Below are 27824 nucleotides of genomic sequence, written 5' to 3'. Positions count from 1 at the left end.
GACTTGATTACTTCTCTAATATTGTTAATTTTAAGTCTGTTTACTTGAAATAACGATTAATCAATTACTAAATTTCAACAGTCGATTAATCCGATTGTCTCAGCCATACAATAAAGGCATCGTTATGATTACATTTACTAAGACGGTACATCACAACATCAGCCATGTGTAATAAATATTCTTTATTTGAAATAGTATTTACAAAAAGAATGGATGAACTGTTTGCATAAAGGAGGGATTAGTCTGACCCAGCCTGGACTGTGTTTCTTCACATCCAGTGAGGAAGAGTTTGGGTTAGACAGGCTGAGAGGAGCAGAGGGCAGAAGCAGATGGTGATGGATGGAAATCAGGTCTGCCTTGTGCCTCTCTGTGGGGGAAAGCAGATGTTGTATTGCAGAGCTGCACGGCGGCTTGAGAAGGGGAGGTTCGCTCAGCCCCGTCTCCCCTGAGGACCCCCGTGTTTACGACGACAGGAACCCAGCAACGTCTCCAAAGCCATCTTCACAAACGCCTGGAAGTTATTGCTTCTCTCCCTTCGGCTGTCCTGCGAGGGGACAAAACGGAGACAGATACCTTCACTGGGAACACAGCGGGCTTTACTACTTCCTGTACTCCAAAGTACTTCCTGTATCTGTCTGGATTTTGGTAAATGCTTACCTCCTTGCTTCTTGTTATCATCTCCTTTCTGATCACCTTTTTTTGGCTGTTCTTTAGGACTCTGAGGTTGCTGTAAAATTAAAACTTAAGTAAATATCATCAAAAAATTTTAAATATTTTTATTTTGAATGTTGCTCAGGGCTGGTTAGAGCCTTTTTGGGGTCCTAAGCAGCTTTTTTGGTGGCCCTCCATCCCCCATACCAACATGTAAACACCAGATGATTTATCATGATTTAACACACCTACTATCATTAGCACCATTTGTAATTAGCAAGCATTGTACCAGGGTAGTTATGACTTGATTTTAACCTTACTAGAGGAACAAAATAAAAATAAAATTGGGATTTGAAATGCAGGGTGGTATTTAAGCGTACCATATTATTTTAACTATTTGAAGCACTAAATTTAATATCTTATGTTTCCTGATCAGTGGCAGCAGCCATCAACAGAAAGAGATTAGTCATTATCTATAACAGGGGTGTCCAAAGTCAGTCCTGGAGGGCCAGCATCCTGCATGTTTTTGTTCTTTTCAGCATGTTAATGTCCCTCTTATATATATATATATATATATATATATATATATATATATATATATATATATATATAAATAACATTGGAAATTGCAAACTAACTGCTATCACACAAGAAAAAACAATTTCTATTTTGTTCTTATAGAACAAAATAGAACAATTTCTATTTTGTTCTATAAGAACAAAATATAAATTGTTTTTAACAATATATTTCTATCATGCTAGTTTGGTGCAGTTGGTGGCCCCCTGGTGGCGAGGAGGGCCCTAAGGAGTCGCTTAGCTCGCAGTGCCTTGGGCCGGCCCTAAGGCTGCTTTTCCAAGCGATAAATTCCAGGTAATGATGTTTAATAAACCCTAAAACTCTCTGTATTGTCAGGATTGATAGTTTTACCACTTTCTTCACTGTTTGTTCAATAAAAGTCTCAATAAATGCCAATAAATTTGAAAATACCGTTGTAATGTGCAGGTTAGTAATAAAATGAACACTTCTTTATGTGACTAAAGGAGGAAATTACGAATGGGAATGTTTTTCCAAGAGCATTGTTTGTGTTTGTGGGGCTATAATTGCTGTGACACATACAGTTCCCTTAAGAAAATTTAATAGTTTTAATTGTCACTTTTATTGTTATCACAAAAGTACTGCTAAATATCACAATAACTTTAAGTTCATATCGCCCGTGTGTTATACTATAGTACAGTTAAATTGATTAATTGAAATAAAAAAGTGAGTATTTACCTTGGTAGCTGACTTCTTGTCCGACTTATTACCTGGATGTGGTTAAATTACAAGACGTGATTAAAAAATTTGCAATACAGCTATCGTTTAATTTTTAGCTTTGATTTAGTGTTGAAATAATAATAATTTAAAAAAACAATATTTTACAGAATTATCGCGGTTCATGTTGCTCACCTTTCGTTCCTGGCATGTTGGCTGTTCTCCAGAGTCTTTGCTCTTTTGTGTTTTTTATTTGGAGGGGAAATGCACTGCTTAATGTGCTGCCCGAGTCGGCCATTTATGGGCCGTGCTTGTGAATGGCTCCGTCACTGGGGCCCCTTCGAGAAAGAGCAGCGAGAACAAGCAAAGAGCGCGGTCAGCTGAGCAGCGCGTCCCCCGGCTCTGCGGGCCTTTGCTGAGCCAGGCGAAACCTTCTAATACCGCCATTGTGAACTTACTGGAACTGGGCGCTCACCCATTGTTAGAGGCAAGTAAGGATTGTGGTAAATTCTCTGTTTTTATTTCACTGAGCTGAATCAAGTGTGGTCTCATTAAATAAAAATACTTCTCATGTTGTCGGAATTGTATTGAATTGTGTTGTATATGAAGTTTTGTTGGTGTAGAGTATCCAAAAATTGAAAGATTAGCACTACTTTAACATATTTTACTCAAGAAAAAGTAAAAAGTAGTTGTGCAAAACAAAAAAGTATTTGGTAAAATACTTGTTTCAAGTAGTACTGATGAAATCACCAAAAATTACATAATCAGACAGACCAAAATACAGACTTATGTGGAAACTTTTGGTGTTTTAAAGATCAAAATGAACATAAATTATATAAATAGCATAATTACAAAACAAAACATCAGGGAAAAGGGGAGGGGAGAAAGCACATTGAACTGTACCCATTTTTGATGTTTTACATTTTTCTGTTTGTATACATTATGTTGTGATATTTTAAATGATTATCGCTTCAATTTTTAGAGTTACTTTTTTAAAGCCCAACTAGGGACAAGTGCTGTGAATTAGCTGTTGCTATTGCACCATGATGCAAACATGGGACTGCTGTTTTATTCAGTTTATCTATGTTGATGTGTGTCTGGCCCTATCAAACAAACTTTATAATTAATTAATGTCATTTAGCAATATACAGAACAAAAATGGTTTGATTTGACTGATAAAATAAGGACATAACAGGCCATATAAAAACTTGTGACTGGATTGGAGGGCTTTGAGTTTGACACAAAAGCCACTTAATTAATCACATAATAAATTAAAATGAGCTCAATAATTTCCCTTGATTAATAGTTTTTGGGGAAAAAAAATTGCTTACAGAGACATCATAATCCATTTTATTTATGGTTTTGTGATTGTGTGTGGTATTTATTTAAATTTCATTTATGTTTTTGGCTGTTCATTTTGGATAATTAAAATATCATCCAGTTAATTTGTCTTTACAAAATTAATGTTTATTGGTTTCTAAAAGGCCAAACTTCCATAATTATGCAATTATCAATATATTGCTAAAAAAAAATCGTCTCAAAACAATATTATATTTGTCTCTAGTTATCGTCCAGCACAGATTTTTAACTGTGACAGGCCTACTGCAGTAAATAATTTGAACCAGCCATATTGTTTAAAGCAGAAGCTTCATTTTTCCATGCTCAAATTAAAATGTGTCAGTAAATCTCGGTGTAGAGAATAATTTATATTAATCTGGTCGGGATTCAGGAGATCCCGCATCAGCCTGAGTGGGTTGGTCACGCGGGTCACGTGACTTGACAGGAACAGAAGCGATGGAGAAAAGCTAAGGAAGGTGAGCCTTTTCTAAACATATTTCACCATCTATCTATAGTGTATCGCCACGGTATGACATTTATCTGTTGTGTACCATTTCTACGTGATACAGTCTACAGATCGGCGTCAGATACTTACAAATAAATCTGTTTTTTCTGCCAGAACTGTGGTAAAGTTGTACTAGCTTCCTTGCTAGTTGCTAACTGACGCTAGTTAGCTTCGCTGCTGCCAAAATGCTCTTCTGCTGTGGCTATTGCTGGAAAAATATCCAATAAAGACGCTTTTTCTGACTTTATATGGTATTTTAAATGACGCTTTTCTTGTGATATTCGCATGTCAAAGGGATACACTGAAGCATTTAGCGATAGCATCGTATTTTCTTTGCTTCTGCATCATTACCCGATTCAACTGTCAGTTGCTGTTATTTTATAACTGAAGAGTTTTGTGTCAGAATAAATAGTTTTATGCGAGTTAAATAATTAGCATTTTTACAGCTGAAATTCTGAGTTTATTTAATTCACATTTAATTCACCTTTTCGTTTTTGAATTTATTTTATGCACCTCAATTTACATTGAATTCCGTGAGAAGATGGAGCTCACAAAAAATATTTAACTAAAAATATTTCAGTAGTTACAGTAAATGTACGTTGCCTAACATGAAAATGTTTTTATCCATTCAAGAAGTTAATGTTAAAAAGAGCTACAAAGGTTCTGCTTTGGAAAAAGATACCAAACTTAAATTATTTTTCAAACTAAACATTATATTTAAATTCTAAAATTAATGTTTCAATTCTTTCTGGTAGAAAAACATATCCTGAGATATCAAAATTAGTTGACATTTGGTAAATAGATAGTTGAAATACATCTGCTTAATATTTTAAAGTCCATTTGTTATCTGGTAAATCAAATATGGTTTTGTTTTACCAACACTGCTCCATCTATGTCAATGATGGAATAAAAGGTATTTAAGGTTTGTTTATCTAAAAGTTCTTGATATTTCTATTATTTATTATTTGAGTCTGTTTATTTCTCCAGCAATCGATTAATGTCATTGTCCTAAACACTAATAAAGTTAGCGTTTTGATTATATTTACTAAGATGGTACATCATAATATCAGCCTGGTGTAATAAAACTGAAATTCTTGATATTTTTACCCATAATATCATATAAATTTGTTTTTGAATCAAAGCAGGTTAATTTACATAACTGCATAACCTTGGAGAAGATGATTCAAATTGCTTTTTACAAATCAAATATTTTATTTTTAAAATAAAAAATATTGCTATTCTACACTGTGTTGATGTTAGAAGTATTTATTAGATGCGTCTTTTGTTACAAATAATCAAGTGCTGCCTAATGAAATGATATATTATTGCATTTTAGGCAATAAAAAGCTTATTTTATTATTTAAAAAATAAAACAGAAATGTATTTGAAAAATATATTTTTTAATGTGTTTCAAATATTAGTACAGAATAAGCTTCAGTGGTTAAATGAAAAATCAGCAAAATGTGCTAATGTTTCGTCAAAATAATCAATTATTAAAATAATAATTAGCTGCAGCCCTAAAAAATAAAACATTATAAATAGTAGAAAAAATATTTTGTAAAATGTATTTCTGATATTTGTATGGATTAAGCTTCAGTGGTGAAATGAAAAATCAGCAAAATGTGCTAATTTTTTTAATGCATTATTAAAACAATAACTGGTTTTCGCCCTGAAATGTGAGCTTTCTGTTTGCCAGGACTCTGCCCCGGCAGTGGCTTCCTCTCCACCCAGAGTGATTGTGGAATGGCAGCAGTTTGGCAGCAGGTTTTGGCAGTGGACGCAAGGTAAGACGCAGCCACGCATCTGACCGACCAGGAAGCGAATGAGTCATTTTTTCAGTTACGATCATCTGCGCCTGTGTCGCCTCTTTTCCCTCTGCAGGTATAATGCTTACCGCACGCCTACCTTCCCACAGTTCCGAACTCAGTACATCCGCCGACGCAGCCAGCTGCTCAGAGAGAACGCCAAGTGTGGCTTTGAGCCAGGGCTGCGCAGGCAGTACCTGAAGCTGCGCAGTCAGCTGTTGGCCCTGCGCTACGGGCCGCTGTCTGAGCAGAGCAGCTTCAGGGCCAGCAGCGTGCGTAGCTCCCGTACCACGCTGGACCGCATGGAGGTCAGACTCAGTGAAACGGGACACCAGGGAAGAGAGAATAGGCAGAAATGTGGTTGGAGATGGGATTTAAAACGCACAAGTCAAAGCCATGCAGCAAATTGGTTGCTGAGCAGCTTGGTTGAAATGGCTGGCGCTAATAAGAAGATGTAGTTTTATTTTGATTGTACTTTAGGGCTGGGCGATATGCCTTAGAAATCAACATTTTATTTGTTTTTTTCACGTGAGATCAGATTTTCTTTTTAAAAAAATAAATTAGAAATGACAAATATTTTCAAAAAGTGGCTTTTTTGTTTCCATTCTCTGGGTTGTACAATGGAATATAAAGCCCAGGTTTCAATTATTTTTGTATATTTACAAGAATATAATCATAATATTAGCAGAATTAAGACATCATTTTACCAAAGCAACGTCTTGAATTTACAAGAAAAACAGTCATTTCTGTAGTTTTTGCTTCTGTCCCTGTGGACTTCAAAATAAACTCAGTTGTTTGCTCAATCATTTTAAAGATAATTTAATGTGTTAAGTCTTAAAACCTTTAACATTTTCCTTAACTGTGAACCAAAGGATAACGTCACAAGATGCTCAACGTTCATTTTTTGTTCGTTTTCGTGTTGTGGTTCTTATAAAATTACTATTTTATTCTCCTAATATTAGGACTTTATTCTTGTATTTCTAAGACTTTGGGTTTGTAAATTTATGACTTTACTCTCATAATTATATATACATATTGGCCTGGCCCTAATATTTCATTATAAATTCGACTTAAAGTCCGAATAAATGGAATCTGTGAAGAACGCTTGTTAAACAAGATGGTGGCCGCGGCGTGCTGACATCACAACCAAGGAGAGTTTAGTGAAAGAAAAACAAGATTTTCCTAAATTTAATTCTTAAAAGGATGAAGTTGATTTATTGCCCAGCCCTGCCATGTATTCAATATATTTGTTTGAAAATATATTATTCATAAACAGCTGATTTATGGTTTTCTGAAGAACTTTTTCCAGTCTTCACGCTGACTCATCCCTTTGAGATTCTCTCTCTGCTGCTGCTCTGTCTGGTCTGCAGGACTTTGAGGAGGACCCCCGCGCTCAGGGGGCCCGAGGTCACCGCCGGTCCGTCAGCCGAGGCTCCTACCAGCTGCAGGCCCAGATGAACAGAGCCGTCTACGACGAGAGGCAAGAAGGACTGCTGCAAATGTCTGTTCCTTTCAGTGCAGCGCTGCAACCAACGACTATCTTATTCTCACAATTAAACCGTCACTTTCTGCAGATTTTCCATTTAGCCACTTAAACCTTTTCTTTATAATCTTAGAAATACAGCAAAATAACAAAAGAAACATTTTATTGTCCAAAATGTCATAATGTAGCATTCCTGTTGGGAATTTGGGTGGGATAAATATATAAAAATGCCACTTGAGGAGTTTTGGGTAAAACATGTTTACAGACAAAGATGCTTTTATATTAAACATGAAATGTACATATTTTTTGTACAGTTTTGGTTTAATTATTGCTTTGAATATGAATGGGTTTTTTTTTCAGCAAATGGCCGACATATGTCCATGAATGATTAATCAATTACTAAATTAGTTGGTTATTTCAGTAACTTGTTCATAACAATCAGATTTAGTCTAATCTTCCTGAGTAAATTCCTACCAAAAACCCAGAAATTTTGAGATTAATTTTAATTTATTTTTTCTGTTTAAAAAAAAAGAAAATTTCTGAGTTTGAAAAGTTGAAAATTTGCAACCAAAAACTAAGAAATTTTGAGATTAATCTCAGAAACTTTTGAGAAAATGTCTTGGAAATTTCCGAGTTAGAAAATTATAAAAAAAGGAATAAATTTCCACCAAAAAGTCGAAAATATTTGACTTTCCAAACTCGGAAATTTCCAAAATTTGAAAATTGTACAAGATTCTCATACATTTCTGGGATTAATTTCAAATTTTCTGAAATTTTTCTAGCAAATTTTTGACTTCTCAAACTATTTTTATAGGAACATTTTGAGATATTTGCAGAAATGTACTCCTTTGTTTTCCATCTGTAATGTCCCTAATACCTCGTCATTACAAACCATTTTTAATATTTTTGTGCCGCAGGCCCCCGGGCAGCTTGGTGCCCACCTCGGTGGCAGAGGCCAGCCGCGCCATGGCCGGTGACACAACCCTGAGTGAAAACTACGCCTTTGCCGGCATGCACCACATATTTGACCAACACGTTGACTCTGCTGGTACGTAAATTGACCTCTAAACACACTACATCCTTCATACGGACATAATTTTCATTTGGTTTTTCTCCTCGTTTCCTTATCGAAGTCCCACGGTTGCAGTTTGCGAATGACGACAAGCATCTCCTGGCCTGCTGCTCGTTGGACGGCACCCTGTCCATCATGGCGCTGTCGCCGCCGCCTCCGAGCGTGAAGCTGACGCTGAAGGGACACGGCGGCCCCGTCACGGACTTCGCCTGGTCTCTGAGCAACGACATCATCGTGTCGACGTCGCTGGACGGGACGCTGCGGATCTGGAACACGGAGGACGGTCGGTGCATCCGGGAAGTCAGAGACCCGGAGTCGAGCGAGTTGCTCTGCTGCACCTTCCAGCCGATGAACAACAACCTCACTGTGGTCAGTTCCTCCGTCCTGCGGCTGAAATCGCCTCATGAATTTGGTTTTGTCAATTCTCCTTTCAAAAGCCACTTTACTGCTTAAACAGATTTATTGTTGGGAAATTACGCATAGAAATATTCTTACTTACTCAAAAGAGATAGTATTTTTAATGAGGTTTGGCTCATTAAACACATAATTACTGTAAGAAGACAAAGTTTGGTGACAAAAACACTAAATTCACAAAACCGTAACTTAATTTTACACAAATGTAACTTTATTGTTTCAGTTATTTTTATTTAAGAAGTTAATTAGTGATCTTTTGTGCTTTTTGGGATTGAATTTAAATAATAATGGTCTTTTATAAAGTTTTAAAAGCCTTAAATTTAATTTGCATCATACAGGGTCCCCCAGTGCTTTGTAAGCCTGGCGGGCCTCCAGGCTTTGTTGTGCCCCCACCAGGCGTAGATTTGCTTATTTATTTAAGTTTTTTTTTTATGTTTGCATTTTTAAGACTTTATAGTTGGTGTTCAGGTATTAATCTTCCAATCACACATAATTATCAACTTTAAACATTTTATAACTCAGAAACCCGACGAGCTGCTGGATGAACGACTGCCCCATCCTCCGGACTTAGCAAGTTTTCTGGGGGAAACCTCGATCATATATATTTTATTTTATTCAATATTTCAATAGTTTTTGACATTTTGGCTTTTACATTACCAATATGAGCCTTCTAAAGCAATTTGTTGTCGAGTATCAACCCCAAAAATCTGATTTCATACAGTATTTCAGAACTGTTTATCATCATTTTTTTACTAAATAGTGCAAGTTTTGTTTTAAAAGACAGACCGATAATTTGCAATTTCTTCTCCTCTCTCCAAAAATAATGTAAAAATATGGTTGTAAATGAGAAATGAGAGTTCACATTATCCACTGCTTTACTCCAGTGAAAGATGGAGTAATAATATTCAAGATAAGAGGAAAATTAGGAAAATTAATTTTCATTAGAGAAGCTGACAGTCATGACCTAAATGTTCGGGGATCTCAACAGTCGTTGGCGTTTCTGCTCACGATGTTCAAGAAGCCTTAAAATAACTCCATAATTTATTTCAGTAGTATAATCATAACTGAAAATGTTGGGAAATCCGTCTTTTAATTTGTGTTTTCCTGGTTAGAGATTATTCATGTGCGGTTTGGAGCGAATCGGTGAATAAATGTGTGATTTAGATCCAAATCTATGCAATAAATCAGGGGCATAACTCCTGAGGTTCATCATATCTACCCCCGAAATTATTTTCAGATCTTGCTGCGAGAATTTCTTTAAACTTTGAACATTGTTTGTGTCATCAATCGATCTTATGGAAGAACCAAACGCTCGTCTCACCGGTTGTGTTTTGTTGAGGAAAAAGAGTAAAATGTCGATTTTTTTTTTTTATTTCAACAGATTTAGTTGTTTTCCTTCCTTTAGTCTCACAACAAGCAGCTTTTATTTTCTCTTATTGTTATTCCAAACTGTGTGTGAAGTTTATCGATAATCGTTGCATGCAGAAGGAAGCCCTTTACCTCGTTGTAAATGCCTGAACATTGATTAAAATTTCACTATTAAATGTCAGCGCTTGTAACCGGGATTAGAGTTGTAGATATTTTTGAATGATTTTATTTTTAACCTTTTTCTTTGCGATGATGAATTATCTCCCTGAGGAAGCTATCGTGTAAAATAAGAGTTGTTTACGTTAATTTTGCCGCTATGAATCATGGGGGAAAAGTGGATTTGGGTTGAAACCAGAGCTGTTGATGTTGACGTGTAATTAATCTTTAATATAACATAAAACTGAGAATATTCTGACCTGTTTGAGGCAATACAACATTTTGTTGAACTATTTTTTTTGAAAACCGTGCATACAGTGTGGGCAGTGGCCCAGGGCGACATCAGAAAGGGGCGGAGAAAATAAAATGCATCTTATCTGACGGTTGTCCAATAAACAGGTTTGCTACGACTTTACGCCTCTGTAGTGGAGCAAGTAACCCTTCAAGTAACCCTTTGGTCAGAGGGCGTACCAAACCATGAAATTAAAATTAATCTCTTTTATTATTAAAAAAATGCAGAAAAAATTCTAATTATACAATATTTTTTAGAACTTAATAATCTGAACATAATTTTATATGCATTCTATATGGAAAAGGATGAGGGCCACCGGGGAAAAAAATAGAATTCTGACTTTAATTTCAAAATTCTGGGAAAAGAATCTCAGATTCTGAAATTCAGAAATCTCAGAATCTCAGAAATACTGAGACAAACAAAGTCGGAATTCTGAGACAGTCGGAATTCTGAGACAAACAAAGTCGGAATTCTGAGACAGTCGGAATTCTGAGACAAACAAAGTCGGAATTCTGAGACAAACAAAGTCGGAATTTTGAGACAAAGTCGAAATTTTGAGACAAACAAAGTCAGAATTCTGAGACAGTCGGAATTCTGAGACAAACAAAGTCAGAATTCTGAGACAGTTGGAATTTTGAGACAAAAAAAGTTGGAATTTTGAGACAAAAAAAGTTGGAATTTTGAGACAAAAAAGTTGGAATTCTGAGAGCAAAAAAGGTCGGAATTCTGAGTGAAAAAGTCTGAATTCTGAATTCCGAATAATACAGAATTCTTTTTTTTTTTTTTCCCACTGGCCCTAATAATTTTCTGTAATTCTAAGAAGCCCAAATTTTTCTATTTATACTTTTGCTTGTTTTCCCTCTTATTTAGGCAAACTAGCAAAAGTTCCTGGATATTTTTGATGCCATCAAGTTAAAATTAAAGCAAAAGTTGTGGCTGATAAAAGATGAATAGTTTGTGTTGTTGGTTAGGTTTTCCATTTAGGACAATTTTAATTTACCAAGAAATTTGCACTAGAAACCAAAACACTTGGTCAGATTTTGTTTTTGCAGAGGATCTAAAAAATTTTTTCAAACATCTTTTTATTTTTCTGTCTCATACCAATCACAATATAGTGACAGTTTCAACAAATATGTAAAGTAATGTATTTTTATAAACGTATCCTGATTAATCTCAGCGCTGGAGTTCGGTTGATCTGATTAAACACCAGCTGAGACATGGCTGTTTCTGGTGGCAGTAGATCTCGTGCAGATCAGTTCTGAGTGTCGCTGTCTGCGCTCCCCGCCGTCCTGATGAAGGCGTTCTCGTGTTCCAGGTGGGAAACAGCAAGCACCACCTGCAGGTGGTGAACATCTCCACTGGGAAGAAGGTGAAGGGGGGCTCCAGTAAGCTGACAGGCCGCGTGCTGTCTCTCTCCTTTGATGCTCCGGGGAGGATCCTGTGGGCTGGCGACGACCGCGGCAGCATCTTCTCCTTCCTCTTCGACATGGCAACAGGTACAGGCGCAGCCTCTCCATCCGACTGAGGCCCGACTCGCCGCGTTACAAATTCTAATCAGGTTTTCCCAGAATAACGAACAGCGGCTCCTGGTGCGTCTCCCTCCAGGGAAGCTGACCAAAGCCAAGCGGCTGGTGGTGAGCGAGGGCAGCTCCATCTGCAGCATCTCGGCTCGCTCCTGGATCAGCCGCGAGGCCAGAGACCCGTCCCTGCTGGTCAACGCCTGCGTCAACAAGCTGCTGCTCTACAGGTCGGCTTCACTTATTAGCAGCTTTTTTACTCACTGCTGTAAACTCTAAACGGTTCGGACGGTTTAAAAATGCTTCAGCGTCAAGTGGTGCCTTCAGAGTTTTGGAAAATGTTTCATTTCTGTGAAAAGAAATGAAACATTTTCTTTATTTAGTCATAAAGTGCAATATACTTTTAGATAAAAGCTTAAATTTAAATGTTTGGTTTCTGGAGATTAATTTTTTTTTTTCAGTGTTGTTTTTATTTCCAAAGTCTGGTCCTGGAAAAGTTTGAAAACTTACCTTGAAAGTGCTTGAATTTTCCTCTGGGAAATTGCTGTACATTTTTAACAGTAATTAGACACTAAAATCTATATTTTTTCACAGAATTTGAACCAGCTGGAGCTAAAACGTAAATAGTTCTGTGTAAAACATATTTACAGACAAATATACTTTTAATCTTAAATTCAGCATGTCTATATATTTTTTGGGCTTAATTATTGCTCTAAAAATCTTTTTTTTTTTTTTTTTTTAGAAAATTACTTCAGTTAATTTGCTAAAAATGACTAAATTAATTGACGATTATTTCAGTAATTGATTAATCTTGCTTAATTTGATTGATTGTTTCAGCATTAATTTTAGTCTAGCTTGTTTCTCTTGTCACCAAATGTTATTAATAATAGTGAACTCTTTAGTATTTTTCTTATTTCCTAAGTCTGTTCCTGGAAACGTTTGAAAACTTCAATTGAAAAATGCCTGTTTTTTTTTTCTGTGTGAAAACTCTGTTGTAAATAAAGCTGTAAATATTCAGCTGTTTCTCATTTATTGAAACCGTTTCCTAATTCCAGGGTTGTGGACAACGAAGGAACGCTGCAGCTGAAGAGAAGCTTCCCCATCCAGCACGGATCGCAGCACGTCCACAGCATTTTCTGCCCCCTCATGTCTTTCAGACAAGGGGCCTGTGTGGGTAAGGAGTCCCGCCGCTCCCGCTCTGGTGGGCTTTGTGCTCCTGCTGGGGTCTCTTAGCGAACCTGCTGCGATATCTGAATCCAAAATGAGACCAAACTGCACAGCGAGCTGCAGGCCATCCAGTGCAGAGCAGGAAGAAAGACTCAGACATGAAATCAGAAATGGCACCAGGCTGCTTTCGGATTGAAAGGAAATATCTGGAATTGGAAAATTACAGCAACAAGGCGGCTCGTTTTTCTGCAGCACGTTGCAAACATGCTCCCAGCTTCCCCACGTTTCACTTTTATCTCCTATTTTTGTTTCACATCAAGGCGCGCCGCTGTCTGGATCACACTTGGGTTTCCCAATTACCAGAAAAGTTAAAAATACCTGAACTTAAGCAGAGAAAAATGATCGTTTCTGTGAGAGACGATCGTCTGAGCGAGTATCTGATGCTTTTTACGCCCATTTGAATGATTTGAATGACATAAATGACACTGACAGTTATTCCTGTTTTTAGTATGAAAGGAATAGTTTTAACACTTAATTCTGTTGAGAAGTTTAAATTCAGTCGTCGGGTATCTAAATGTCACAAATTTTAATTTTAATGTTTCTTTTTTTCTGAGTAGAAAAGTAGAGTTTTTAATGATCCAAAAACTTCACAGTGACTTAAATAACTCTCCACCCATCTCTGATCATATTTAGTCAGATTTCTCCTTAAGTCGCACTTTGTGTCCGTGTCACCCACCCCTAGTTCTGAGACAAAAACACAGAATCTCAGCTCAGACTTGCTAAAAACATCCAGATTTAAACGAGATTTATTTTCTGTCTTTTGTTTTCACTACATGGAAAAATCACGGCAGAGAAAACATCGTCTGTTTTAGACTTTATTGCACTGAATGTAGCCAGTTCATTGTTTTCTATATTCATCAAAGCTGCAGTAACTTTTATATAAAAAATGTTTTTTAACTATTTGTTAAACATGTCGTGACGGTTTAATATGAGACAGATAATCTACTGTCGTCAGAAGAAACGCACGGCTCCCGGTCAATAACAACCAATCAAATTAATCATGATAAATTAAAACATTCAATAATTTCCACTTGCAGAATTTATTATTTTTCTCTTTTCTCTCTCTTTCTACCAGAAACTGGACGACAGGAGTCTTTAGTTTGGTGTTTTTGGTCTCAACTAGTACATTTTTTTTAGTTTACAGAGACTTTATAATTAATTTTATATGCTGATTTTTTTTTGTTTTGTTTGTTTCCAGTTCCAGAGTTAAATGTTTGTGAGAATATAAAGTTTATTGATCTTTGAGAATGCGTTCTTACATTATTACACCATTTTATTACTGGAAATTGTCTCAAAACAACAATATCACTGTTTATCCAGCAAAATGTGTTACCGTGACAAGCCTAGCTGTCACCCATCCTCATGTACTCGCTGCTAAATGAGCTAATGGTGAAGAAACATCTTATCGTTAACCGTTTATTTACCGTCATCGGTGCTAACTAGCATGATCTGTAGTTTCATCCCAATGTTAACCTTCTTCTTCCGTCTTTCGCTGCGTCTCAGTGACCGGCAGCGAGGACGGCTGCGTCTACTTCTTCGACGTCGAACGCAACACCAAGGCCATCGTCAACAAGCTGCAGGGTCACGGCGGCCCGGTGCTGGACGTGAGCTTCAACTGCGACGAGAGTCTGCTGGCGTCCGCCGACTCCACCGGCATGGTCATCGTCTGGAGGAGAGAGCAGAAATGAAAACCCCAACAAGCTTCCATCCACTACATCTGAACATGTACGAGTAAAAACCGACCTGCTGCTCTTTGCCGTCCAGTCCCACCGTGTAGGTCTTCACTGGAATGTATCAAACATCTAAGGTAGTGAAACCAGAGTGCAATCAGATAGAGCCTCTTCCTGCGTGGGAGGGAAGAGTCCGTCCTCCTGCAGCTGGAACCGACTTCACCACCATGCATGCGTCATGGCTCACCTCCAGCCGGCGTGAAGAGGACGCGCTGTGATCTTACTGGAGAAGCAACACTTTGTATCACACTGATGTTCCCTCCGGCGTAGCTCCCTCACTATTTATGTAACTGTTATTCAAGCAGCGTAATCAAGTGTTGTTCGCTCTCAGTCAGTCGCCTGTTTGCCTTTGAGACCATGTGCATGAAACAAGCAGGTCGTTTATCACTAAATGTTGGCGTGTTGGTCAGTGTGTTTGTTCGTTTGTGTGTTTGGTGATTCAGATAATTTATTTAGCACAATAAATGGCTGCATTGTGACTTATCCGTGTCAAATGTTTTAAATGATTTGAAATATCGGAGGAGGGTGCATGTTGAAATATTTGTTGAGATCAGCAGGGGTGTCCAAACTTTTTGTCACGTGGGATAAAATCGTCAAGTCAAAAGTAAAATAAATAAAAATTTTAAATCAAGCAAATGAAGTTGCCTTTTTTTTTTTTTTTTTTAAGATTTTTTTATTTGTAGATCCAAATTGATTTTGCATATTTTTTTTATTAAATGACTTGTTTTTCAAATAATTTTAGGATTAGTTGATATAAACATATTTATTCTCCATTTCGGGTCACTTACCTTCAAAACACTAATGGATTTAATAAATAAGTAAACGTGGTTCTTATTCTAAAAATTTAAAAAGACGAATACTTTATCATTTTTTACATTTTTCATTGTAAGAAATTTATGTTGGCAATTATTTCAAAAATAAAAAGTTCAGTCAACATATTTGTATCATTCTTGAGCTGCAGTTTGGGGCCACAAAAATAATCAGTCGACGGGCCACGAGTGGCCCCTGGGCCACACTTTGGACACCCCTGATTTAAACAAACTCGTGTTGAGATTGAATCTATTCCAGAAACGTAAAGGGACAGTAATATATACAGCTTTTAATTTTAAATTCATCTTATGAAATAAAAATTATGCAGCATTTTTATAAAATAAAAATGCTGCATAATTTCAAAGATACTTCGCAATTTAACGCCTTTAAATTTGGCCTCTGTCTCTTTAAGAAGCTCCTGTTCTTCCCGAGTCGCTGCGTATTTAACCCTTTCATGCATGAATTATGATCCTTTGTGTCAAGATTTTTTTCCAAATTTCTTTTCTGAAGCCATTAAAAAAGGTAGGGAAAAAATGTAAAAAACAATTTTTTTTCTTTTTTTTAGGTGATCCATTGTAATGTTTTCCAAATACAAAGTTATTTTAAAAATGCATCAGTAGTATTGTCCTTTAGGTTATCTGATGTCAATATTTTTTTTACCGTAAGAGCCGTCGTCAGTAGAAGGATGGACCGGGTTGGTCGGCCATATTGGATTTAACAAAAATTATTTCTTGCATTTGCCTGAAGTTGATGGTGTATTTTATGGTGCATTAGTTTCCACTTCAGTGGGTTAAGCTCTTAAAGGGGCAGTATCATGCATTTTCCATAATATGGAAAACACACAATACGCAATGTTGATTTATAGAAATAAATCAACATTTGTTTTATTTTATAGCAAAATCAATTAACTGTTACCTTCGGTGGCTATAAAAATGTAAATATCATACATGACTAAAGTAATTTCACTTCACAAATTTAACGCCTTAAAATTGGGCCTCTGTCTCTTTAAGAAGCTCCTACTCTTTCCTCTATCTATTAAATGCTATTTTATTGGTAGGTGGCAGGCTGATGCTTCGTTTTTGTTTCTTTTGTCCATTTCAAATTTAAATTTGAATTGGTGAAACCCTGAATATGTTGTGCTACTAAATAAATCTAATTATTTCTGTGAATATAATGCTTAAGCACCACAATATTTTCTGAAGAGAGTTGGAAATCATAGAGATGGGGCAAAAAGAAAGTCTCATTATTTGTTTGTGATCCATGCTTTAGGTCTACTGAAGCCATAAAAGTGATGCATTGGTGTTGCGTTGCCAGAATAACGTATTAATGATACTCCAGAGATTATTCTTGTATTTCACTATCCACACTGTTTTCAGGAGAAAAGAAAATAAGATTTAAAAATTAATTTTACATGCATGGAAACTGTAACTTTCACTGATTTTGTTATTATTAAATACTCTGCATGTTAATGTTTCTGTGTCCATGTTACCAGAAATCATGGTCAAATTCTTTTTTTTATTTTATTTTATGATGAAACTGACTTGACTTTCCAGAATAACACCAGCTAAAGATGAAAGTTTAGAGTTCACAGTTATCTGAAGATTTCAAAACGGCAGGAAAACCTACAGGAGGTCAACAGGAAATCTCCTTTTTAAAAATACAGCAGGTGTGTTTTCCCTAATGGGTGAGATGGCCTTTTTGTTGTGATGGGGAAAAGGGGAGCCGACTAAAAATAAGCAGCCGGAGATGAGGAGGCCGACACGATGCAACCTGTCAAACCTGGAATATTTTGAGGATTCTGCTCATGGGAACGTCTCTGACATGCACAGCCTCAGAGCTCCAAGGCACACAATAGAAATTAGCTTGCATTCATTTTTGAAATATAAGCTAATTATTTTTTAGTGTAATTATACAACCATCCACTGTCTGGATTTCAATCAGACTCTACTTAGGATAAAAGCATGTTATATTCTTCCATCATATCCATTTTATCTCAACGTAGCATAATTATTCAGCGCAGCTTCTTACATAAGGTTTGTTTTATGAATGCTTTTACCTCAAGTGCAACTGGCATTCAGCATCATATAGATTTTTTTTGTTGTTGTTGCATCAGACGTGGTTTTATACCTGAAATGATAATCAAAACATTTATAAGGTACACAAAGGAAAACTAATTTTGGATGCACATCTTGTTACAGTCAGAGTTTTGAATCTGTGTGAGATTTGTGAGTCTAGAGAGAAAATATAATGGTTAGTTTTCACCATTTTGTTTCCATTTAAGCCGTTTTAGAAGCTGTAAACCAGAATTTGCAGACAAACTTCTTGGGGGAATTTTACAAAAATCAGAGTTAGTTGTCAGCTAAGCCATTTAATTATGTCTAAAATCTAATTAATACTAAAATTCCAATAAAAAAGAAAGACTTTGAGCTTAACACCATCTTATTTATGCTTTAAAACCTGAAACTTCTCATTGTTTTTATTGGATTAACTAATTTCCTGCTTCTAAAGAAATGCAATGAAGAAATAAAAGTTTTTTTTTGCAACAGCAGGTTGAAAACAAGTTAGTTTGACTTAATTGCTTTAAAACTTTATGAATTTGTCTTTTTGCGTTTTTCTATATTCCTCCTGTAATCCTGCAAAAACATCACAATCTCACAGCCGTCGTTATTGCCTAGAAGCAGATGTTGTGTTTATGTTTCGGCAATTTATAAGCAGATCAATAATCATGTTTGCATATTTAAAACCTACAGTGCCTTTTAAAAGTATACATTTTAAAGTGTGCTTTATTAGAAATATGTCACAGATTAACTCGTGATGAATGAATTATGGTTTTAACTTTTTTTTACTGATAAACTAAAAATTTCTGACATCCATTTTTATGTAACCGCCTCTGATTCTCCTGTGTAAATTCAGGAGGAACCAACAGTTTCAGAAAGCACATAATTAGCAAAAAGAGTTTGTAATTTAACAATAAATAAATCCAACTGTTCTGTTAGAAAATATCAGTGAACAAAAACAATCAAAGTTTGTAGCAAAGCTGTTAAACCATCTGAAAGAGAAACGCCTCAAACCTAGAGAGAGTATAAATCATAAAATCAAACCTCATGGTGACCTGTGGAGATCAATAAATCAGGTGGGAAAATCTATCAATCATACAAGCTCAGATTCCAAAACGGAATTTTTTGGTTTACATGAACCCAAAAATTATATTCTAGTCAGAGTAACAACATGTCTTTACTCAAATAAAAGTAAAAAGTAGCCATCCAATAAATTACTAAAAAACTATTTGGTAAAAACTCGACTCAAGTACTGAGTAACTGATCAAATTATCAATCATTAATATTTAAAATTACATCATCAGATGGACCAAGATGTAAAGCTATGTGGAAATTTTTGTGTTTTAAGGTCTAAAATGTGAATAATTCATATAAGTAACATGATTAATTACAAAATAAAAGATTTTTTGACAAAGTCTTTTTTTTCAAATTAGTTTCTTTCAATATAAAACTAACAGAAACTGCAGGTGTGAGTCTGTTTGGTTAAAACAACCTTCATTTAGGAGGTTACGCAGTAGAGGAAGGATATTTTCTAATAAAGATACTCAAGAAAAAGTACAAAGTACAGTGTGGTAAAAAAAAAAATTACTCTGAAAGGTAAATTTTTCCAATAAGTTTCTCAAGTAAATATAACTGGTTAATGGACAGAAAACATCTGAATCAGCCTTTTCCACACCTGACAGCATACTGGAGAGATAATTCAAATATTTGATTCAACACATAAAGATGCTTCTGAGAGCTGAAAATGGAGACCACTGGTTTAAATCCATGTGTTAAAATGGCCTAGTCAAAGTTCTGGTGTAAATTAAAAGAGGAATCTTGTGGCCATAAATGACAAATAATGTTAGCAGACACTTCTGAGCTGTTTTGAGAAGAAACGTTCCTGCTGTCATTGCAGCTGCAGTACGCCACTTTTATAAAAAATATAAATATATAGCTTTTTCACATATTTGTTGAAACTGTCACTATGTTGTCACCGTAGGGTACGAGACAAATAATCTATGAAAAAATCAAGCTCCTCTCTATCTAGCGCTGTCAATCATCCTATGTGTGGCGCTGCTCAACCCAGCACAGCCTGTCATGAATGCTAATTCTAGTTAGCATCCGGTGACGACAGATATCACTACAAGAGATCTTTCCTGCCATCCCTGTCGACAATAACTCTTTGGAAACTGTTAATTAATGAGTTACAACAGCATTTAATTTCCCTTTGGGATCAGCAAAGTATTTTTGAATTTGAATAAATGGTAAGTTGTTCCTCCGCCATTAGCACATCGACCGGCGCTAAGACCCTCCTCCTGGCTCTGATTGGTTGCTTTTTGTCGAGAGCTTCAGGCTGCACAGAGATTGGGCAGAGATTCATCTTTCCACAGATTATGTCGCATAACAAACTGTCATGACAGTAACACATTTTAAAAAAAATAAAAGCTGCATACTGCACCTTTAAAGTATTGACATTGGATAACTACTTTTTACATATTTTGTTAACTGTAAGAACAATTAAAACCATGTATCATTTTCACCTCGTGGTCCATCACATAAAATCCCAGTAAAACACGTCACAGTTTGTGGTTTCCACATAACTAAGGATGTGTTCACACTGCTGCCAGAAGTGACCCAATTCTGATTTTCTTTTCTTTCTTTGCCTTTATGCAACATGAATCTTATATTTTCATGACGGTCTGAACAGCACAGGTCAGATTTTTTTTTCTAATGCGACCCAGGCTACTGGGATAAGTAATGCGTGTCCGATCTTTTCAAATGCGACCGGAATCTGAACGTCCAGGCCGACCTGAACGTCACTGATACTCGGACAACGTCACTATTCTGCGCCCTGATGCGCGCAAGCGGGAAGAATAACAACAACTATGACGATAATGAGGGATACGTTGTTAATATGCTGCTCCGGTCGGACAACAACTTTAAAATCGTAAGCTATGCTCCATAATTAGCATCCATGTTTACTTCCGCCAACACCGAGCATTCCTTCCTCTTGTTCTTCTTCTTCCGTCTTTTTATGACGGTTAGCAAAAAACACTGAGCGCGCTCTCTATTTGTGACATTATTGCGCCCTCTACTGCGCAGGCGGGGCACTTGCAGGCCGTTTCTAGTTCTCACTAGAGTTGCATATATTTGGAAGTGTGAACGACAACGGCAAAAAAAAAAAAAAATCAAATTTGACAAAAAAAATCGTAATTGGGTCACTTTATGCTGCAGTGTGAACGCAGCCTAAATGTGAAAATGTTCAAGGGATGTGAGTAGCTTTGTGATTTTCTGTACTGGGAATAAATGACAGGTAATTTTAAATCAGACGTTAAGTGTTAGAGCTCCGAGTCAAAACATTTCTACAAAGGATGTAATTTGCGTCACCTAGTCGGTCACGTCTCGGTCCAGGCAGGTCATGACTCAGAATGCATCAAAAGTAGAGTCTTTATTGATGAGTGGGCCAAAAGAACCACCTCAGTTAAACTTTACAGTTACAGAATATCATCTCGCAAAAGAGTGCCAGACGTAAAAATTATGGACCTCACTTTGCCTTTTCCGTATCAACATCTGTACAAGTTGTAATACCCGGTCTGGAACCTATGAAATGCAGTGGAATGCATGCTAGAACAATAGGCTGTGCAAGTGTCCACATTTAAAAGATTGACTGCACATTAATATCTCTATGCCTAACGCACTGAAGGTCAGACATTTGCATTACATGAATCTTAATTTGGAGAAACAATTCAGTGCAGACTGAGCCGGGATCCACACAGCAGCCTGATTTCGCTTTGATTTTTCAAACACACCGTGATCCAGACACTCCAACGATGACATTTATGTTGAAATATACGAGGGCCTGGTAACATTCGAGTTTCCTTCATGGCGCGTCTTCTTTTGCGTTGTATTCTGGTGAAAGCATACAGTAACAGTACAGTACTTTAAAACATTCCCAAGACCATCATTTGCTAATAAATATACATTTGCTATTTTTTTTTAACTGATGTAATATACGTACATCGTTCAAGTCATTAAATCCTATGCCCTGTTTGTAATATACAAGTGCCCCTTTTTTAATCTTATCCCCCGATATTTCACATTTTTTGCACATTAGCATAAAAAAAAAAAATCATACCACATTTTCAGTTGCAGAAATTCATTTAAAGGATAAATTTCCATATGATGGCAGCTGAATTTTGCAGGATTTTGAGACAACAAAGTGTAGCTGCTTTCATTTTGACTCAGTATTACTGAAACCTATTCTATCATCATTTCTCCTGTCAGTCTCGTTCTGCCTCTCTCTCCCTTTTTGCTCACACACACTCTCACACACACACTCACACGCGCACACAAATGCTATAGAAAAACACACAAGCAGGAATGTACATTCCTGTACAGTCTATACAATAAGAAATCAAGTCATATTTCAAAATAGTGTCATCTGCTTTAACATGTATTGTTTACAAATAAAGCAAAACAGGCAATTTTTTTTTTTTCATTGTATGATACAAAGAAACCTGACACGCCCTAAGTCCAAAAAAATCAAGCATGTTTGGGGGGGCTTCTGCGTTCACAACAGCTATTTAAATGTATCCAAGGGTTTTGGGTCCGCTTAATATTCTGCAGTCTTCTTTGAATTACATGAAAAGGCGTCCAGAGGGGTCTATCGCTCCATTCAGACCCCTTTGAGTTCTTTGATGTGTTTCAGAGTTAGCATCGCTCTGATCAACACTTTCTATTCACAGTCCACGGCACATTTCTTCAAGGGGCGTTTTTATCCGTTTAGGGCCTTATGCGACACAAACTAGTTCTCAGGGCCGTGTCCGTCTGAAATAAGGCAACGTTATTTTGAAAATGGCATCTGTCACACCTAATTGGAGTGGTGATTGTTGTGATCTTCCCAAGCTATCATTGGTACATCATCGCCAAAAGTGTTACCAGGGGTTTCCTAGCGCCCCTGTTCGGACCGTTTTCACCTCACGGGACATTCTTCAAAACATTGCTGAATTTGGTAGCAAAACTTTGATCTTGTTGTGCAAAACAACAAATCAGACACCAACACTTAAGAGGAAGTGCACTAAATCCCCTCTGCTCTCTCTAAATCTGAAACATGGACCCTAATTTCCTCTCACATGATGCAGTAGGCCTCATCCTGGGGCAGATGTTGTTTAGTCCTCCAGTAGGTGGGCAGGTGGGCTCGCAGCACTTTCCTCAGGTCCTCATTGAGCAGGAGACAGAAGATGGGGTTGACGCCGGCCTGGGCGAAGCTCATCCACACCGTGATGGAGAGGTACCTGTGAGGGATGGTGCAGGACTGGACGAACACCCTCCAGAAGCAGGCCACTATGTACGGCGCCCAGAGGACGAGGAAAAGCAGGGTGATGGTGTAGAACATCCTGCCCAGCCTGCGCTCTGACCGGACCTCCTCCATCCCGAGCAGCCGCCGGTGCTGATTGTGTAAATTCTGCCTGATGCCCAACAGAGTCGGGGGCATGGGGCCGCGACCGAACCCCGCGATCCAGTTGGCTGCAGCTTGGCCTGTCGCTCCGGGACCGTGAAAGGTCCAGTTCTGGCTGATAGCCGGCACCAGTTGGACCGGTTTCATCTTGCGGTGCCTGTACTCAAAAAGCAGGAGCTTGGCGTAGAATCCGTGAGTGGCCAGGACGACCACGGCCAGCATCAGCATGAAGCCAAGGGTGTCGTTGTTTTTCAGGTGGCGGTGTTCAAAAATGCACTGGTCTTCATCACGGATGAACTCGTAAGTTCCCACGTTGAAGACGGGAGGGAACGCCATGGCGACGGCCAAGGTCCACACCATGCAGATGATGGCGGCGCAGGTCCAGATGGTCATGCGTTTGGCGTAGAAGCGGTGGTGGGCGATGGCGAGGTACCGAGTGACAGCCACACAAAACAGCATGAAGGCAGCGTGAAAGCAAAACAGAACAGACATGAAAGCCACAACTTTGCAACTCAATTTGCTGTAAGGCCAGTCCGAGCTGTTGTGGACAGAAACCAGCACAAAGGGGAAGCAAGCGGCGGAGCGGACCGCATCGGCCAGGCACAGGTCCAGGAGAAAGAAGTAAGGGGCCTTGTGGAGTGTCCTGTCTCGCAGCACCAGCATGGACACCAAGAGGTTGCCCACGAGGCTGACACAGATGATCAGCCCCAAGAAGACCAGCTTAAAGTAGGCAGACACATCTGTGGCAGAGAGACCCCCACTGCTGCCATCACTGTTGCCATCACTGCTGCTGCTACTGCTGCCACCTTTGGCCTGTCCGCTCTGGGAAGCCAGCACGGCCAGTAAACTGCCAGGGCCATCGATGGCAAAGCTCTGGTTCGACATTCTTTCACCTTCCGAGAGAGCCTGCCTGATCCGGGCCCTTGAGAAAACAGCTATTATCCTCCTGCCGCCGCCGTCGTCGTCGTCTCCCCTTGGTCTCTACAAGGAGAGGCCGAGCGGATCTTTCCTACACAACAGAATCATCTCTCTTCTTTGTCCACGGCTTCAGCGCCTGAGAACAGAGACACACATTTCCGAGGTTTAAACTAAAAGGAAAACAAGATGTCTGACCTGCGTGTTGGTGAACTCAGTGGATGCAAAACACACAAGTGTCGTGTTGGACGACACGGCTCTAAAATCTCTGCCTTCCTGTTTCCCTAACGCTGGGATCAGTTCAGCAGCTCTACAGCATGCCAGCTCCTTGGCTCTTTCAGTAATTACCTAGCCCGTTGCTAAGATACTACAGCTCACATACTTTGTGCAAGTGTGGGTGTTTGAGTGAATGCATGGGGGTGTACAGGGATGGAGGGCGGGTGGAAACGGTGGGGTGGGGGGTGGAGCAGACACAGCATAACCAACCCTGGGCATGTCCAACAAACAGAGATGTTGTAAATGAGCAAAAGGACATTTTATGCTTTCTCCTGCGCTCCTCCATTTGTGTGCAGAGGAGCAGAATCTGTAGCATTCACAGCAGAGAGCAAATATGGGGATGTAGCAGCAGAGCAGGGGCAGCCATTTGGGTTTTTTTCTTTGACTCTGCGTCTGTGTGAAGTGTGCTACCTCACTCAACAGGAGGCGATAAAGTGATAGTGATAAAACAATGATTATTAAACGAGCCAAATCTGAACCAATTTTACCGTTTTATATATTTATACATCCATATATATATATATATATATATAGATATACATATATGTATATCTATATATATAAATATTATGGGTGGAGATGATAACAATGCACAGGGACACTGGTTTGGGTGGGCCTTGTCGATGTAGGCCACGAACATGAAATTTATTCCCTCCAGCTCTATCTTGAAACAAAAATGTGAAAGCAAATAATTTCACCTGATTAAATGGCTGCCAGTCCAGCAAGGCCTGAAACACAGGGTGGAGTGAAAAACAGATGAACAGGTGTCAAAATCACCTCTGCTGGGTGTTTTTTTCCTCCTCCTTTTTTTTATATGTGCATGTTTGAAACGGAGAACAACAGACATGAATGGTAACCTACCTTTCATTCCCTCATTGTATTTTTTGGTCTTCTCTTAAAAAAAAAAAACACGCACCAAAAAAAAAAAAAAAAAAAAAAAAAAGATCCCAGTCGATTTGTTTCACTGCTCGTCAAATCGAGAGAAAGACACATAATAAAGCTTCATGCCTCTTGATGTGCTCAACGACACCTGTTATGCATAAATCCATCCAAAAAGAGCGACACGGAATAAACATGAGAGGCTGTCGAAAACCAACAATAATAATAATCAACAGCTGATCAAGCAATCCAGAACGAGGGGGATGTGTTTAAAATAGCAATAATAATAATAATAAAAAAAATCCACCGCCACCCTTTTACAGGGGCAGAGAGGGAGGGAGGGAGGGATGTGTTCATTTGAATATCATCCGAGAAAACAGATTTTATGTTGCATCACGTCGATGGGATGGCATCTGTTTTTCTCTGATCATATATTTCCAATTGATGTCAGAATCTCGACGCTTAGAATAACCCACCCACCATCGCTAGGGAGGAGAAAAAGATCGCGGATCCCCTAAATAAAACGTCTTGGCGTGCACAATGGCTAGTGGCAGCAGGACAATTAGTCCACCCAGACAACAGCCTCGATACGCCTCTGTTTCCCATCTTTCGGTCAAAAAAAAAAATTAAAATAAACAAAACAAAAAGCGATGCATCTGCCCCTGAATTGTCGGTATGCAGTCTTTGTGTTGCTGCCGTAGCGAAGGTGGGCTACATCTTAATGGTCCATAATAAAAGCCTCCATGACAGATGGAATATATGAGGAAAAACCGGAGCCAAAAAAAAAAAAAAATCCAGCCGAGGTATATATATAAATATATGTAAAAACAAACCGAGGATTTAACCTCGAAGACGCTGCGCTTCGAAATCACCTTTAGGTTTTCATCAAATAACGGAAAACAGCGCGGCCAGGATCAGGCGAATTATTCCTGAATAATCCCAATTATGGCTGCTAGCGAGGAGGCAGCTCGCACATTCGCGGAAAGCGTCGGTTTTATTCGGAGGGAGAGAGAGAGAGAGAGAGACAAGGGAGGAGGAAGAGGAGAGGAAGAGGAGGGGGGAGAGACAGGAGGAGGAGGCGGACCTGCTGTGCAGTGTTGTGGGCCACGACTTAAAAAGCCTCTCAGGGATCCAGGGAGGCTGAGGCTGTTTTCTACCGCATGGACACAGAGAGGAGCTCCAGCTCTCCTCCTCCTCCTCCTCCGACACGAACCGGGCCGGATGGACGCGCCGCGCCGCGCAGGCCGTCAGTATGACGGCATGTACTGGGAACATGGAGGAGGAGCGGTGCAGGCAGCCAAACATGTCTGAAGTTTATGAGATTAACATCGAAAGTTTGTAGAAAAAATATACAATTTCTGAGTTTGAAAAGTTGAAAAATTGCTGGGGGGAAAAAAAAAAATCAGAAAGCTTTAGATCAATCTATGAAGTTTTCTAGAATAGAAGCTTCGAAAGTCGAAATTAATTCTGAAATTTTCTAGGAAATATAACAGAAATTTCCCAGAGGGCAAAATAAAACAAACACTATAAAAACTCAGAAATTTTCTAGAAAAAATCTTGCAAATTTCTCAGCTTGTAATGTGGGAAATGTCCTAGAAAAATCTCCTACATTTTCTAGAAAAAGAACCATGGACATTTCCAAGTGTGAAAAGACAAACATCTGAAAGTATCTAGGAAGGCGTTTGGAAATTTTTTTTATCTTGAAAAGTGAAACTTTCTAGAGGTTTCTGAAATTTTCTAGAAAAAAGCATGAACATTTCCAAAGTGTGAAAAGTAAGAAATTTACAAGAAAAATCTCAGAAACTTTCTAGGAAAACCTTGGAAATTTCAGAGTTTGTAATGTTGAAAATCTTTGAAATTTTCTAGAAAAAACAGGGAAATTTCCAAGCGTGAAATGGAACTGGACCGATCCTGGTTTCTGATCCAGATTTTTCTAGGACTCTCCTCTTCTTGTCCCTGTTTAAGCTTTTCTTTTTTCTTTTTGTGAAGTTTGATGCGACAGACCTGCCCAGAGCGCTGCATAATTATAATTATTAGGTTTGTTTTATTCGTTTCCTTCGTCAAGGTCAGCTCATTTCTCTCATCCCAGACTTAACGAAAAATTAATGATATTATTGCCTCAAAACTAAACTCTCTGTAATCTTTATTTCTGGTCTGTTGGTGGTTCAGATTGCAGGAGCTTAATGCACACATTCTCTCACCCTGTTTGTTCTATAAAGTGTTTTAATGTCTTACTTTTCATTTTTAAATCAGTAAATGGTTAACATGTTTTTACCTCTCAGATGGTCTGACTTTGTTCTCTCCTTGAGGAAAAAAGTAGGACGTTTCCCCCAACAGGTGTTTCGACCTGCTCTCTACTTCCAGTCTAGAAATGTTTGAAGAGTTTAATGCATGTTGGACTCAAAATTGTGTCAAAAAACGAAACATTAAAGAAAAAGGATGCAGTAACCTGCATTTTGTAGAAGTGATTTCCTTAGAAACTTGTTTCGCGACTCCAAACGTTGACATTACAGCTTTATACGTTTGTAAAGATAATTTTTGTGTGAAAGGCAAAAGTGGCAAACATTTGTAGAAAGAAGATTACACATAATTCAAAACATCCAGTCATGATTGTTATTGTCAGTGATTAAATAAACTA

At 38.1% G+C, this 27824-nt stretch overlaps 2 protein-coding genes and 1 long non-coding RNA gene across 4 annotated transcripts; 1 reads left to right on the top strand and 2 right to left on the bottom strand.

Moving 5' to 3' along the window:
- Nucleotides 1-163: 163 nt before the first annotated feature.
- LOC145552276 (uncharacterized) lies at nucleotides 164-3850 on the bottom strand. The gene is made up of 5 exons (XR_014088264.1): nucleotides 3836-3850; nucleotides 2098-2240; nucleotides 1924-1955; nucleotides 658-727; nucleotides 164-544 (listed from the first exon to the last, which is right to left on the bottom strand). It is a non-coding gene; the product is annotated as an uncharacterized LOC145552276 (long non-coding RNA).
- Nucleotides 3611-15288, top strand: wdr13 (WD repeat domain 13). Its single transcript, XM_008414338.1, has 10 exons — nucleotides 3611-3716; nucleotides 5442-5529; nucleotides 5627-5858; nucleotides 6921-7030; nucleotides 7951-8081; nucleotides 8167-8474; nucleotides 11651-11831; nucleotides 11941-12082; nucleotides 12908-13026; nucleotides 14583-15288. Exons 2-10 carry the CDS (start codon nucleotides 5489-5491, stop codon nucleotides 14765-14767), a joined length of 1449 nt encoding a protein of 482 aa, XP_008412560.1. The 5' UTR covers nucleotides 3611-3716; nucleotides 5442-5488; the 3' UTR covers nucleotides 14768-15288.
- A 5799-nt stretch (nucleotides 15289-21087) lies between these two features.
- On the bottom strand, nucleotides 21088-26435 carry gpr173 (G protein-coupled receptor 173). 2 transcript variants are annotated; one of them, XM_008414336.3, is made up of 3 exons: nucleotides 25169-26435; nucleotides 25006-25035; nucleotides 21088-24170 (listed from the first exon to the last, which is right to left on the bottom strand). In XM_008414336.3, exon 3 carries the CDS (start codon nucleotides 23999-24001, stop codon nucleotides 22787-22789), a length of 1215 nt encoding a protein of 404 aa, XP_008412558.1. In that variant the 5' UTR covers nucleotides 24002-24170; nucleotides 25006-25035; nucleotides 25169-26435; the 3' UTR covers nucleotides 21088-22786. The 2 variants fall into 2 exon arrangements, with proteins under 2 accessions (XP_008412558.1, XP_008412557.1); XM_008414335.3 differs by lacking the exon at nucleotides 25006-25035.
- Nucleotides 26436-27824: the final 1389 nt, after the last annotated feature.

Source organism: Poecilia reticulata, chromosome 7 (genome assembly GCF_904066995.2).
Source record: "Poecilia reticulata chromosome 7, P_reticulata-male-v2, whole genome shotgun sequence".
Classification (NCBI taxonomy): Eukaryota; Metazoa; Chordata; class Actinopteri; order Cyprinodontiformes; family Poeciliidae; genus Poecilia; species Poecilia reticulata.
Note: the sequence above shows the minus strand (reverse complement) of the source record. Positions and strands in the feature narration are given on the sequence as shown.

Coding starts and splice junctions, on each gene's coding strand:
- wdr13 (XM_008414338.1), top strand. CDS start 5,489: ATGGCAGCAGTTTGGCAGCAGGTTTTGGCAGTGGACGCAAG. Junction 8,082..8,166: donor CCAACACGTTGACTCTGCTG/GTACGTAAATTG, acceptor TCCTTATCGAAG/TCCCACGGTTGCAGTTTGCG. Junction 13,027..14,582: donor CAGACAAGGGGCCTGTGTGG/GTAAGGAGTCCC, acceptor GCTGCGTCTCAG/TGACCGGCAGCGAGGACGGC.
- gpr173 (XM_008414336.3), bottom strand. CDS start 24,001: ATGTCGAACCAGAGCTTTGCCATCGATGGCCCTGGCAGTTTACTGGCC.